Genomic DNA, 15,345 nt, shown 5'->3' with positions numbered 1-15,345 from the left:
AGAGCCCTCTTAACCTCTCCAAAAACAAATCCTACCTCCACTCCTTCTGTGCACTCTTTCTGACACAGTATCTCATTAGTCCCTGCTCTATTAAATCTGAAAGTGGTGCTCCGAAAAACAGACTTGATTAAGACATCAGAGTGACCGCCTATTGCTCCTCCCTAATTTTCTTTCTCTTCACCTCTGAGACGCCTCACTGGGATTTGGGTTTGGCGCCACCTGGGGTGGGGTCAGGGGCGGGGCCACCACCCTGGGCCAGTCGATTCAGGCTGCAGTGGAAAAAGAGAAAGTCACAATAGCATTGCATAAATTCACTTCAGTTATTTTTAACATTTTATATATGATTTATTTGTTGTTAAAGAGGCAAAAGAAATATGCAAACTCACATGTCCTTAATGTTGTCAACATGAGCTTGAACTTTTGAAACCCAGTTGTCCACTTTTTCCTTAGTGGAAAGTTAAAAGAGCTATAAGTATTTACATCATAGGACCACACTGGCAGCCCAAATTGTGGTTATTTAAAATAAAAAGAACAGTATTTTTGCATGGCATGGTCATTGTTTCTAGCTAGAAATACTGCAAGATACAATATTCATGCTATATATTGTAGTGTCTGCCCATAATCTAAACATCACATGGGCAATATTTCAGTCTATAGCCTACTTTAACAGCACACACTCTGGCAGGTTAAATGAGAAAAATAAAAATAATACCTGGTGTCGGCTGTAGAAGAGGGGGACAGAGAAGATAGCAATCACAACTGTGGAAAAAACCAGAAGGTTCACTCTATCAGTGGTGTTATAGCCCTACTTTTGTTTTTAAATATCATCTGTGACTGTAACCATCAAATGTTTGCAATTAATTCATCAAGTACCATCTTGAATATTTGAATATTCTCTAAGAACAAAATATTCTATAGGATAGCATAGCTCAAGATGAATTTAATTAATGATTTAATCAAAGCATCAATGTTTAATTTGATTTAAACAACAATGTTTTAGTTTATTAACCCTGCATTTGATTTTGAGTATTTCAGATTTTGTTTGTTGAATGTTTTAGTAGGTGAAAAACTGTTTTTTGTTTATGAGAGCACAGTACGTGTTAAACTCTGAAATGTAATGATTTAGGCATCCCAACGCTCGAGTACACAAGTAAAGAAGCAGATATTAAACATGTCTTGCTTCATTGACTGTATGTAAAGTAAGGGAATCCCATTCACCCTGAAACCCTGTAATAATTTTTTTGCAGAACTATAAATTTAACACTGATCTTGTCACTTCAAATTAGAATTGTAAAAAAAAAAAAAAAATACTAGTGCTGACCATTAGAGTTTTTTTTAAACAATTTTCAAAATTTCACACATTTACATGCTACCTTGTTTTGATTTTGCTCCATGTTCTCAGTTTGATATCGAGAGCTAGATATAGTGACAGTATGCAGAAGATAAAAAAAAAGTTCTGTGTAGAATTTTACATTAACATAAAAAGTAGGATACACTGTATAGCATAGATGTGTTACTATATTGAATCTATAGTACAAGTCTTAATTACATTTTAAAATGAAAACATTGATATAAATGATCAAATATTTCTCGCAGCCTTAAAATCTTTTTTGATATGAAAAAAATATCAAAATATCAATATTGGGTCATACCGATAATGAGCAGAGTAAGGCCATTGCAAAGAGCTCCCAGATACGTCACCAGATACATCAGCAACAGGAACTGCAATGGAATAGGAATTCATTTAACGAATACACATAAAAGTTCAAAGTTACACTCGACTGGTTCACGTTACTGTCCCACTCTGACCAAACCATAGTCTTTGGAGGGCTCTGTGATGGAAGATGATATCAAACACTGATGAGCCTGTCAATCAACAACAGGAGTCTCTCTCTTAATATCAGTCAGTGTGTTTATTCCAGTGCAACCAACTGAAACTAGAGACCCCTCTTAACCCTCTACTTTTGGAGTGTCCCATGTCACATACCAAACAGGTCAGAACAGGGGGTCCTGGGATTCGGTGCCTGCTAAAATTGCTCCTATGCCTCACTGAACGCAGTACTGGGTGCAGAGATTTAAGTTATATGGCGACAAAAGAATGGCCGAGTTAATATATAACAAGTCTCTTAAAATATGATGAGTCATCAAATGTACTTTTAGAGCTCTCTTTTTATGATCATGATGAAAAGTAATTAATATGAGAACACTTCTGTAATTCCAATTAGCTATATTAGCAAGTTTGGTTTATCCATTCATGTATTTTACAAGAAAAAAACAATAACCCTGCACATCTGCAAAACAGGGTTTTGAGAAAAGTATGTTGTTTACTGAAACGGTACTTTTAAGGGCTGGGATTTTCATGGTTTCGCTTGAAGAAGCAGAAGTAACGTTTTTCTGTGCTCAGAGGAGTTTTGATAGGTGGTACGTGGATGTTGTACTACAGCGGGTACAAAAATGCCATTACCCAGGCAGTTTGAATGTTATAGAAATATAAACTGAGCACAAAAGGGGGAAAAATGGCCTACATTCATCCAGACTAGCAATACGCCAGGGTTAACTAACATATTATGCATGTTATTGCACAAAATCCCACAGGTCCCAAAACAGTTATGCTACCTTCTTTAACAAATGTTTTCCATTCATGAATCTCACCTTGAGAGAGTCAAACAGGCTAGCTACGAAGACCAGGCGCTTCACTGTGTCTAGAGCAGCAAAGCACAGGAATATAGTTCTCTGCATGTAGTGTTCAGCTTGGTCTCCAGACAGACCAATGTCCACATCCAGATAAGTCCTGTAGAATATAAGTCCAAAACAGACTCACCTAATGCGTCCACAGTTACAACATACATCATTACAGTCCCTAAGGGTTTAAGACAGAAAAAAATGTGAAGGGGTGAGACTCACTGGAAGGGGTGTGCTCCATCTCTGAGCTGCAGAGCATGCAGCAGTTTGCAGTAGATGCGCACGGAAATTGTGAAGCACACGATGGCCAGTGAAAGAGTGGAGAGCACAGTGATGATACTGAGCTGGAAGAGAGACAGCAGGCCCACCACCAGGCCGGTGAACACCATGCCCGTCCGCTCAGTGTCCTTCCAGTAGATCAGATCCATTACTGAGGAGAGACGAGGACATGGAGACAGAGAAAAAGAATGTACAGTAGATTAATGTAGGAGGCCATGGTAAGGCCCTCAACTATGAACAATAGCAACAGTTCAACCATAAAATGATAATCTTGATAATAAATTAAAACGGATCCCCACTATGCTTAATTAGCAACTTTATGGTGACTGACATTTAATCTTTTTCCATGACATTATTTTTGGCTGTTCATTGGCCCTTTGTATTAAAGCATACAATTAAAAGCATACAAGCATTGTTGGGGATTTTAAAGACATGTTTTAGCATACAAGCATTGCTGGGGATTTTAAAGACATGTTTTACCTCATGGCCACTTTATTAGAAACCAACCTTGATGGTCCACCTTTTAGATAGCCAATTTATCAGTCCACAATTCAGAGAAATCATGCTCTGGCCTGACATCAGTGTCATCAGGGTGTCTGACTATAACAGCACTGTGGGCTGCATATTTTTGTCTGGTGGACTATTCTACATCTCAGTAGCGACACTATGGTGTTTAAAAGTCGCAGCAAAACTGATCCACTGCTTGCACCAGGGCACTAATACGCCAGTATTAGTTTACTGTCACAGCATTACATGAAAACCGGAATGGCCCTCCATCCAAGATGGCAGTCCTATGGTAGTCCCTCAATGGATAGGGTAGATGAGGGCTGACAAATTGTGCAAGAGTCAATAATTGCATACCTACAAAATGACCTACATAGTAGATGTACATGACAAAATGACTGGTGAATGTAAGTGTAAGCTTATTATGTAGGGGTAGCAAATAAAGTGGTACTTAATACCTAATAGGCATGAGTAATAAAACTGTGAATACATTAAAATACTTTGAATCCATTCAAGCTTGTTCCCAAGGTGAATATGGCTGAGTGAGCAGGAACAGTGAAGACAGAATTTAGGGTTCACTGGGGCTAAATATAGCCATCAAAGAAAGGGTGGGAAATGCAGAATTTAACTATAGCTATATAAAGCACCTGTTGACAGAACTCTAACAGCATCTAGCCCCCTCTCAACACCCCGCCTGTCTCAGAGTTTCCGAACTAAAATCTGGTGCCACAGTATGATCAAGACTTGCATCCATACAGTGAAACTCCTCAGTTTGATTGACTCATGGAAGGAAAATCTTGGGCGGGACACCTAAGATATTATATTACAGTGATTATGATTAATTTATCTTTCAACTGGATCCTTTTCGTGATATTTGGCATTCAAATTCCGAAAGAGACATGCACAACACGTGAATGTTATTAATGGCCTTCGAACCACTTTTCCTTGTCAGGATGGATTACTGAGGCACAGCCAATAGACGACATGCAGATGATATCTAACTAATCTGTTGCGAATTACCTCAGTGGTAATGCCATTCATGCTTGGCCTTCAGATGTGAGTGAAGGCGTGCAACAGCAGATTGAACATTTATAATCAGCTACTGTAAGACACTTAGTTGGCATACACCTGCCTGTTGTCTAAACAGGTGGCCATGCAGGCTAATTTCACATGGCTAACTTTAGTCAGCACACACTCACTTCAGTCTATTCATCTGCACATTAAAGCCCAGTCAGGAATTGCCAGAAACACCATTGGTGTTTACTTGTTAACATATGTTAAATGTTAAAATGTCAAAAAGCTTTGCTATTGCAATACACATCTGGTCTACAGTAAAGTTATTTGCTTCTTTAATTTATTATTTGCTATTTCTAGGAGCAGCTATGTTTGAGGATTTTTCCATTTAGTATTCGATACTTACTATTGCTATTTAAAATCAATTTTGTGTACCAGTGGTGTCATTTTTTTCTCCTATTCCTTGTTAGATAGTTATTTTTTTATAGATGTTAGATAAGAACATATTTGAAAGGCCTTTATGGTTTTGTTTGTTTGTTTGTTTGTTATTATATACTTTAAGATGTAGGATTGCTACGTGTTAGCAAACAAAATATTGTGGTACATATTGTTTATCATCTGTGACTGGCATCCTATCTTGGATGTAGTCCTGCCTTGTATTCCAGGGATAGCTCACGGATCTACTGTATGAATGAATAAAATATTGTGTATCATGAAAATGTCTTTAAATATCATGTGATTTTGCCATATCACCAACTGTTATAATTCGATAAAGGCAACTTAATTAGGATTATATCAACTATTCGTTTGTCAGTTTTGGTGACTTTACGGAAGTTCATATAGTTTTTATTATTTTGTCCTAATCAGAATTCATTGCAAATGCATATGTAATCTTTGGTACTGCATCACCATGATTTGTGAACATTCATTATACTCTTTCTAGATGGTGATATCTATGACATGATTCATTTATTAGAGCTCCTCTGATAACAAGAGACTGTTTTAAAACCCGCATTGTTAAATTTTAATATAGATTACCCATGCTCTCGCTATGCTTCATACATTTCAGATCGGTCAAATATCTATAATGGCCGTTTGTCTTAGTATCTGAAGTACATGTTTTTGCACCTGAGCGGAAATAGCTCACGAACCGCTACAGATTTGTACTAAGTTTCCTCAAAGCATTGTTAATTGGTTGAACAGGCAACTGCTTTAGGGAAACGGGGCCTTGCTAGGTAAAATACACTTTAGTGTTCATGCTCCATTCACACTGCACTTAATCCCAGAGATCTGCACGTTGTCGTTCATTCTCAAACATCTGCAGGCTCTGTTTCTGCAGTGTTTTATATGCTTAGAAAACAGCCAAGTTGTGTTCATTTGGTCTCAGTAGGTATTTCGTATAAATCAAAACATATACCACTTAAAACATGAGTACAGTAGATAAAGCAGCAGAGAAATCCAGTGCTGTGCTGAGGATGTTAGTCACAGTAGGACAATATTAACAGCCTCACACTTTTATTTATACACCATTGTGTACTTCCATATTTATAGCTTAATGAAATGACAGAAAAATAATACCAAGGCCAGATACAACCCTTAATCCTTTCAAACACGCTCATCAAGTCCATACATAGACTCACATACACACAATGAGAAATCCTTCACTCTCTTGAATCCTTTGATATTTGGATTATTTCATGACAGCATTACAGCTCTCACACTCATCTTCTCCAACCAACAATGCTGAGTCAGAAGTGAGAAAAAAAAAAAAAGAGCCAAATTCTGCACTCCCACAAGAGACCAAAGTCCCACAGTTCCCAAAGTAAGTCCAGTCAGTAGACAACTGAAACTAGATCAGTGTAGAGTCCAGGTTGAGACTTACAGATTCTTTTAGGCTTAATTTTTTTTTCTCAGCAGTAACAATACAGTAGGCTCTCAATTCTACTTTTTTGTGTACATTCAGGATTCCTCACCTTTGCTGGCCATTTCGTGAGCCGATGGAGGGTGAGGCCTCTGTTGCCTGTCTCTGTCTCCCTGCTCTGCTCAGACCGATGGAGCTTTTTTGGCCTGCACTCTGCTAAAGACAGCCCCCCAACCCACTGGCTAAAAATAGCATAGCTCCATCATGGCCGTCCCCAACCGAGAAGACAGAGGGGGTTGTACATGTACACAAGAGGGGGACATAGAGGCACACTCACAGATACACACCACATACAACTGACAGTGAGACACGCCAGATACAGACAAGTATTCTGTATTGATAACAAACCATACGAGCAAGGTCTTTAGGACATGTGGTATGTCACCTGGAGTTGCAGATGATGCCAATTTGTTTCATACAAAACAAAATGCATATCTTGCTGTAGAATGGTCTATTCATTGCACAGTTCCATAGGGGAAAGAAAGCTTTCATCCCTCTAACATTAGAGTGGACGCCATATTGAAAATTTCACTGCTTGCTACCTCATGTCTGTCTCATGTTGGATCTGGCATGTATATACTGTATGTACACACTCCATCTCTCACTACTGTGTGTGAGCGCAAACATACAAGCAAGCAGCAGGACCCCACCATTAGACCACCATCCCAGCAATCCCTAGGGACTGTTGCCATGGAGACCAAATGAAGCTTTGTCTGCTAAAGCATATTCACTTCCCACTAGTGTTGGGAATCCTGAAGGGAAACCTCCCTCTCTCTTCTGTTCAGTGTGTTGACTTTATGGTTTTGGTTCTTTCTGTAGATTAGCGTCTCCAGGCTTGTTCATAAAGTGTCAGTGTAGCTGTAGGATTTCAGTCCAGCTGAATAAGAGCTAGAGCTAACAGCCAACTATGATTAATTGATTAAACAAATGCAGACAACTGTGGCCCTTGCTTGGCTGGAAGGAAAACCTGCAGCCACACCAGTGTTTTGCGGATAATATTTGCTAACCCCTGCTATAGAGTATATCAGATGAATTAGCGTCAAACTTTGCTTATGTACTTATATGAAATCAGGCCCAACTGAGTAAGAATGATGGACCCTAAAGATGCAGTACTCACAGTAAAATTACAGTTAAATAGTAATAATAAAACAATAATGCTATATTTTGTTAAACAGCAATACACTTCTTCGCTAACAGACATACTCTTGAGTGAACTATATCAACAGTAAAACTAAACCATGTGCTATTCAAAATAAAGTCCACGCACAATCAATTTTCATAAAGCATTAAGTCTCTCTATTAATTTATATTTTAAAATCACTTTGAAAATAATATCTGGGAAACTTGCTGGCAAAACCAATCAAACACAGAACCCCTCACACACACACTGCAGCATATTGCAGCACAAGAAATATGTAATGGAAAATGTTTCTCCCCTCTTTTAATATAGCAGGTTTTAAAAGTAAACGTTGTAACATTTTAAATAAGATTCATTTAGACAAGGGGAGATGGGTTCTGTGTTCGACTGAGAGACGCTAACAGAGAGACTGAATGCTTTTCACAAAGTGATTATATTCGTACTTCATTTGGAATTTCATATGTTCAATCATACATCCGTAAGTGCGAAACTCAGTTTCAGATTTCAGTTCAAAATTCAACTTCAGATGGGATGATACAAAATAACCTTCAAATTTAGATTTTTGTATTTAAATTCAAATTTCTAATGGCATGATTCTAACTGATGATGTAAAATCAATATTGTGATTATGTCACAACCACAGGGATCATCAGCATTTTTAGAAAAATTACAAACTGATTGGAAGCAGCAAATTAGTTGCTACAATTATATACTGAAACTTTAAAACTGCAAAATGTAAAGTTTTTATTTTTCCTATTTTTCATGTTACATACATTTTCTAGATGTTAAAAAATGATTTTTGAACTCTATTTTTTTCACAGTTTTTTAATGCAACATTTCTTTTTTGCTAGCAGTTTGTTAGCCAACCTATATCTTGTGATATGTATAATGTATCATCGAAATATCTTTTTGTATTGTGATATATTTTTCATCACATCACCCACCCCTATGAGAGACAAAGTCTGCAGTCCATTCTGAGGTGACCAGTGGTATGAGCTATTTCTTCTGAAGGCTAAGCCATCTAGTCAGAACTGTGAAGGATCTATGTAGCAGTCAAATGTAGCACATTTATGTTTTATTGTCACACATTTGCTAATACTGATGTCTGTCTGTTATGTCTGATTTTGTAGGATAATCTACAGTACTTACACAATCACATAAACATTAAGCTCATGTAAAATCACTTTGTATGTGATTGTATTTTCAGTAAATGTTTTGTTGTGTACTTCTACATGATCTCTCTGTAGGATATGCCAGTGATTACTAATACTTACGCTTTAGCCTTCATTAAAAGGGGAAGAAGTCAGTTTTCCTTCATATTTTTTAAATACAATTCACTGTTAGCAGTTTAAGCTAATGTAATGTAGTAAAGAATATTGGGAGAAAGTCTCCATCAGGATAATCCCTTCAATGATGACCTTTCAGAAAGGCTCTTTAAAGTAAATGTTTTTGACTCTATAAATGGCTGTCTAACCCTAACCCTCAAAGTGCCCTGTGTACGCATCATCACTTCAGAATGGACCGCACTGATTGACCACTAATATCTAGTCTATATGTTTAGTCTTACCTGCGATCTGGATGTGTATCGTCGGCCCCTCTGATAGGTTAAGTGTAGAGAACCACTGCTCCCTGGTTGGCTCTTCCTGAGTGTTTTGAATGATGGGACTTTGTGATGGATGTGATGCATCTTCCTCAGTCTGCGATGTGGCTGTGGATTCCGTGCCAACATATGGCTCTGATGCATGAAGCTGTTGAGCTGTGGAGTTAAGAAAAAGTAAGCTACCACTACTCAGATGGAAATATTTTAAGGGAGCTAGAACAAGTACCATAGTACCTAAATAGGCAACAGCATGATACTACACATATAGTAAACTACATACTAACAATCAAGTGATTTATTTAAAGCTCCTGTCAACGTAAAGTTTATCTTGAGCTTGTTTCATTGTAAGTACGTGATGTAATTCATTGTCCAAATCAAAATTTTGCACATACTTATGTCATCTCCTCGCGTTACAGGAACTGATGTCACAGAAATTGAAGTCTTTATGCCTGAGTTTTTGCGTCTTTGTGCAAGAGTGATTGTAAACAGACCTGCATCTGGCTAGCATGTTTAGCATTTTGTATCCACCATGTGCAGTGGTGGTCATAGTGAGTTATTTTACACTAAGTTATTTTATGTAGCAAAAGGAACTGAATTAACAGATTGGCTTGACTACAATGAGATAAGATAATCCTCAGCACTGGACCCTGATCACTGCACTTAGTGCTGTAAAAGTTCAGCCTCTGCTAATTAGCTTGGAGCTGTTGTGGTGTTGGCAGTATGATAGTAAGCACTTAAAGACAGTAAAGCTCATTGTAAACCAGAAACTATGCAATAAGGAATAAGTGCAATAAGTGTAGCTTTTTATGTAGCTGAATGCAGCAATCAAGCAAACACAATCTAATAATTTTATACCTCTTGCTGTTAGTGCAATGCTCCTTAAAAGGTAGAAAATACCTTTTGACTCCCAACAACTTGGGTAAAGGCAAAAGTGTTGCGGAAATGTTTTCACATTTTAGTTCCCACCCCTTTCTACCGCATTATGGGTATAATTAAATTGTAGCTAATAATACATACAATATTTCTTGAATCTATACTTAGTAAATACATGTTAATTGACAGGTGTTTAATATCACAAAGAGCACTTAACATTTAAAACCATGTCGACAGAGGCTTTAATCCATAATTTACTGTATATTATACATGATATGGCCAAACATATGTGGACACTTGACCTTCACACTCATATGTGTGTTGGAAGCACACAATTGTATAGAATGTCTTTACAAATTCAAAGCAAGGAACTTAAGTAATATAAAATTTGGTTAAATATTGACATCCACTCCTTTTAATATTACATTAATATTACATTAATTATTGGCTCTCATCAGGTTGGTTGAGTAAGAGTGTAACTGAGTAAGTAAGATGAGGTCATGTTATTAGTTTTACACTGCAGAGTATGTGAATCATATCAGATCACCAGTCAGAAAGCATCAGGCAGCTTAAGCACACACACACACACATACACACACACACACACATCTGTATATTATAATGATACATGTCTAATGATACATTTATACATTATATACAAAGTCTGGCATACTAAGATATTCCTAACTATTTTGTCCAAAGCTCGTCATGGTCTTAGTCTATCGTGTGAGCTCTGAGGTGTGATGTCGTACCTTCATAACTATCCGTAACATAGCACGTCTCCTGTAATGTGATCTCCTCCATTTCTCCCTGTAACTCTTCATCAGGAGAGTACTCTATACCCTGACTGGATGACTCTAGAGTCCTGTTGTGGCTCTCCACTGGTTCAGGAAGTTGGTTTTCCACAACCTGCTGCACTTCCTCTCCACTCATAAAGGCAAGGGGGTCCCAATCGCTAGCAGGGGAGTCTGGAGGTAAAAAGGTTTCCACAGTGTCCATACGGCGTAGCGAGCTTTGTCTTCCTCTCCCTCCGGTTCTCCGTCGGCCTGAGTCTCTCCGGCCAGAGCTCTCACCCTCAGAGAAGGCAATGTATGAGAACGTGAGCTCGAAGGAGTTCTGCCGGGGGGTCCCCCACATGGAGGAACCGCTGAGGTCATCCTCGGGGCCTTCTTCATCCTCAGACCACTCCCGTGCTGTTAGGAGGAAATCTGACTCCTCATTACCACCTAGGGTGAAAAGGGAGTAGTAATAGCAGTACTGGTGTAGGAGTAGCAGCATAAAGCAGCACAAAAGGTTTGGACATGATTGAAAAAAGCCACTGTGAATATTAATAATGTGTTTTACAAACGATCCTAAATACTGCAATGCTTTTATATAGTTTATATGATGTCAAGTACTCAAGGTCAAAGCGAATGTGTTCAAAATGTGTTTTCAATAAACAGAACAGCAAAGACGCATCACAGTCATAGCACCAAAAAAAGATGAATTAATACTGAAATATCACAATTCTTGAACAAGAAAACAAGCACTGTTTCATAAATATATTTTCATACATCTTCAGTCACCTGCTTTACAGTGTGGTTGGTCAGTGTGTGTGCGCGCAATGTCATTTAGCAGCATTAGCTAAGCTAGCCAGCTACTTTAACACAGCACTGCACTAATGCTGCCAGCTAAGTATTTAGCTTAGCTAATGTTACCTCTCCAGCAAGTGCTAAGTCAGCTAATGTTAGCCTACAGATTAAAACCAAGCAGTAGCAACAGTATGGTAACTATTATAGTGTGTAAACCAGTAGCCAAGTTTGCTAGCAAGTGTTAGCCTTCACTCTCTCAGATTGGTGTCTATTGTTCAACAGAGAGAGACTGAGTTACATGACGGGAATTCTTTAAAACAGTCCAAATGTATTCATGTTTCTAGGCTCTTGTCAATGAAATGTCAGGAAATAATATACAGAGGTTTACATGCATATCAATATATTTATACATAACCTCAAGATATAACTATTATATATAACTCTGGAAAGGGTAAAGTAATCCTTACCATCTGTACAGGGAGGAGTGGAGTCAGGTGTTGAGGAGACAGAGCCAAACTCCTCTGAAACAGAAGAGCACAGGTTATTCCCAAATCCTCCACCAGCACACAAACACAGACACACGACACACACGGGCAACAGCCAGCAGACATAATGTATCCAGACAACTCACATCTGTTTACATTTAAAATTCTATCTCCTTTAATTGCACTCTTTCAGAGCTATTTTACACAAATAATGAAACTTTAACATATTAGCTTAAGAACACGCAGATATTCACATCAAACATTCCGTATAGGTTCCTGTCATGAGTATGCAGATGGATTGTGTAAAGTAAGAGGACCAAAAATAAAGATTTTATTTTTAAATAAAGAGCTTTATTCCCATTGGAGCAAAACACCCAAGCAACATTTACATATTTGCTATTTTTTGAACTGGAGGCAAATATTGAAAATGGTTTTCAAAACAGAAAAATATGTAACAATTTTTTTTTAAAAATAAATATTTTGTCCATTATGTTTGGGATAAAAGGTAAAACTGTGGGCTGTTATTCTGAATAGCTAGAACTTTTTTCTATTAATATTTAATGCTTTCCTGGAAACACCTTTATGAGACAACAGAGAAGTAAGTGTGGAATGTTATCATAAAATATTGATGTATTTTAATATTTTTCTGTAAATTCAACAGCTTCTGGATGCAAACATGACACAATGTCACATAGTCCCTATTGAGAACAATGAATGCTCATAATTCTGGGTTAAAGAGACTTAATCAACAATAGATGGAAGTTACCCTAAATTTTATGTGCTATCTACGAAGTGAAGTGTGGCCAAGTATGGTGACCCATACTAGGAATTTGTGCTCTGCATCTAACACACACACACACACACACACACACACACACACACACACACACACACACACACACACACACACACACACACACACACGTCATTCACTCCCCCCACCCCCAATCCCTGCCGGACCTGAGACTCGAACCCACAACCTTCAGGTTCACCTTTGGGTTGCAAGTCTGACTCTCTATCCATTAGGCCACGCTCCCACACAAGACATGTGTTACACTACAGAAACTGAACTACAGCCAGATGGATTGCTATGAAAGTGGGGTTTCTAACAACGCTGTACAGTAATAACACAGACCTTGGATGTCCAATCTTATTCACAAAGCGCCAGTGTGGGTGCAGGATTTCATTCTAATCAAGCAGGAGCCACATCTGATTCCACCTGTTTAATCAGTTGATCTTGGCTTTCAATAGACTTAAGTGTGGGTTCTGCTTGGTTGGAATGAAAACCTGCACCTACACTGGGCCTTTCTGGATAAGATTGGACACCCCTGTCATAGACCATGTGAACTTCGCTGTCAAGGGGTTGAATGGGGGGCATGGGGGAATGGTAAAATTGTGTCTCGCGAAAAAACAAACAAACAAACCCGAAATGTACACTCTCCAAAAAATAGAGCGCTAAACTGTATCTTTTCTAGTTGCTGGGATTGGGGGGTTGGGGTGGGGGGTACTGTCAAGGGTACACCATTTATACCTTTTAACTATAAAGGGGCATGTAGTGCACCTTTAAAGCTTTACTCTAAATGGTGACTATCACTTAATGTTTTTTTAAATGTACACTACATCCACATCCACAGCATTATATACAGCAGGCCTGGACTATATTATATGTGTATGTAATAATACATTTTCAAGAAGCTGCTATTTGATTATACCCTGTTGCTTTAAACATGAAAGGCTCCAGTTAATATGCAGGATACACTGCTCTGTACATTGCATGCATAGGAGAGGCCTTACTATAAGTGAGACAAAGCACACACACAGCACCCAAGGACCCACCCTTAAGTACAGTTCAACGTAAATTAAAACAAATAATAAAATACTGGGACAGCACACAGACTACTGTTTATGCTATTTTAGACAAGTGATGAACTCCTGGCATATGTATACTCTGTACAGAGGCAAACATCAGCACTACAGCATCAACACAAACAAATTGGCCAAACTAGGCATCTTTACAAGGGAAGGAAAGCGATGAGGATGATGATGCTTTATCATATTTTCTACACAGACAGCTGGAAACTAAGTAACCATACTAAATACTGTACCATGCCTTTTTGCGCACTACCTTGACATACTAATTAGTAGTCTAGTATACACTACTGTTTAACATACTATTTATGCACGCTGGTATGCATGTTTGGACAGAACTAGAATAATGCATGTACAGGGAGGGGATGATGCTAACGTGCTGCTGATGGAAAAAAACAAAGACACTCACTGCAGTGGGAGAATCCTAAAACCTGACCCATGCTCCATCAAGGCGCTGCTGGGCCTGTCCTCTCCTCTCTCCCCCTCCGGCGCCTTCCAGATGCTCACTCATCCGCTGGATTTCCTCTCCTCTAGCCGGATCCCTCACATTCTGTCTCTCCTCTCCTCCCTCCTTCTCCTCCTCCTCCTCTCCACCCATCCTATAACGCACCACTGGCTCGCGCGCTCCCTCCTGCTGTCTGTACGGGTTGCCAGATTGGTATGGACCGCACGTTTTCTTTGTGTGGTTTTGTGGTTTGTTTCAGGCTATGGAGTACTTTGGCAGTATGATGAAAATTTATTCTATAATTTTTTTTCCTTTCATAGGCTGCATTTGGTAATCCATTAAGCTAAAAATAATAATCTGCTGATTCTTATGCTGTTTAAAGGAAAAGCATGAATGACTTGCATATCACTCTTTATAATTAACATGTGATGTTCCATCTTTGTAATTAAATTCTGAGCTTACTTTTTCAGTTTAACCTTCTTCATTAACATGTTATTCTATTTTCACTTACCTAAAGAGAGTGATGCAGCAGCGCTTTAATCCTTTAGTCTGTCCAGCTCTCTCACTTCCTCGTCTGTATATTCTGCTCAAACAGATGAGCTTCCAAAGCTTCAGTTTTCATGCTAATACCACATTCAACATCTAATGCTTAATGCCATTGTGTTTGTCATCTCATAACTCTCTAGCCAAGCTGAGCTAGCCAAAGTAGACGAGCTGAGTCTCTGCTGTAACTCGGCGCAACTGTGTCATATAGCTGCATTGCATTCTGGAACCTTCAGTCTAGCATTTGCTGTCTCCACTACTCTTATGCTGGATTTCTCATTAATATTGCACTAAATGGGCAGCACTTTGGTGCAATGTGTAGCAATCTGACAGATCCAGGTTTATTCCTGAGCTCAGGTAACTACCTACGTAGAGTTTCAGATGTTCTCCCTGTGTCCTTGTTGGTCTCCTTCAATTTGTC

The 15,345-nt window shown here is 38.6% G+C and overlaps 1 protein-coding gene across 2 annotated transcripts in view; it reads right to left on the bottom strand.

Moving 5' to 3' along the window:
• The window catches only part of rtn2a (reticulon 2a), a 14,804-nt gene extending 383 nt beyond the window's left edge, over positions 1-14,421 (bottom strand). Inside the window, exons 1-10 of one of the 2 annotated variants that reach the window (XM_026934777.3) lie at positions 14,346-14,421; positions 12,050-12,103; positions 10,764-11,237; positions 9,106-9,294; positions 2,905-3,112; positions 2,653-2,791; positions 1,653-1,722; positions 713-759; positions 387-445; positions 1-269 (exon numbers count right to left, since the gene is read on the bottom strand). The exon at positions 1-269 is cut by the window's left edge and continues 383 nt beyond it. In XM_026934777.3, coding sequence (XP_026790578.1) covers positions 194-269; positions 387-445; positions 713-759; positions 1,653-1,722; positions 2,653-2,791; positions 2,905-3,112; positions 9,106-9,294; positions 10,764-11,237; positions 12,050-12,103; positions 14,346-14,376 — 1,347 coding nt within the window. In that variant the 5' untranslated portion in view covers positions 14,377-14,421 and the 3' untranslated portion in view covers positions 1-193. Of the gene's footprint in view, positions 270-386; positions 446-712; positions 760-1,652; positions 1,723-2,652; positions 2,792-2,904; positions 3,113-6,452; positions 6,613-9,105; positions 9,295-10,763; positions 11,238-12,049; positions 12,104-14,345 lie in introns of those variants that run through there. The other variant, XM_026934776.3, reaches the window with a different exon arrangement.
• Between the last annotated feature and the right edge of the window lie 924 nt (positions 14,422-15,345).

Source organism: Pangasianodon hypophthalmus, chromosome 14, assembly GCF_027358585.1.
Source record: "Pangasianodon hypophthalmus isolate fPanHyp1 chromosome 14, fPanHyp1.pri, whole genome shotgun sequence".
Classification (NCBI taxonomy): domain Eukaryota; kingdom Metazoa; phylum Chordata; class Actinopteri; order Siluriformes; family Pangasiidae; genus Pangasianodon; species Pangasianodon hypophthalmus.
Note: the sequence above shows the minus strand (reverse complement) of the source record. Positions and strands in the feature narration are given on the sequence as shown.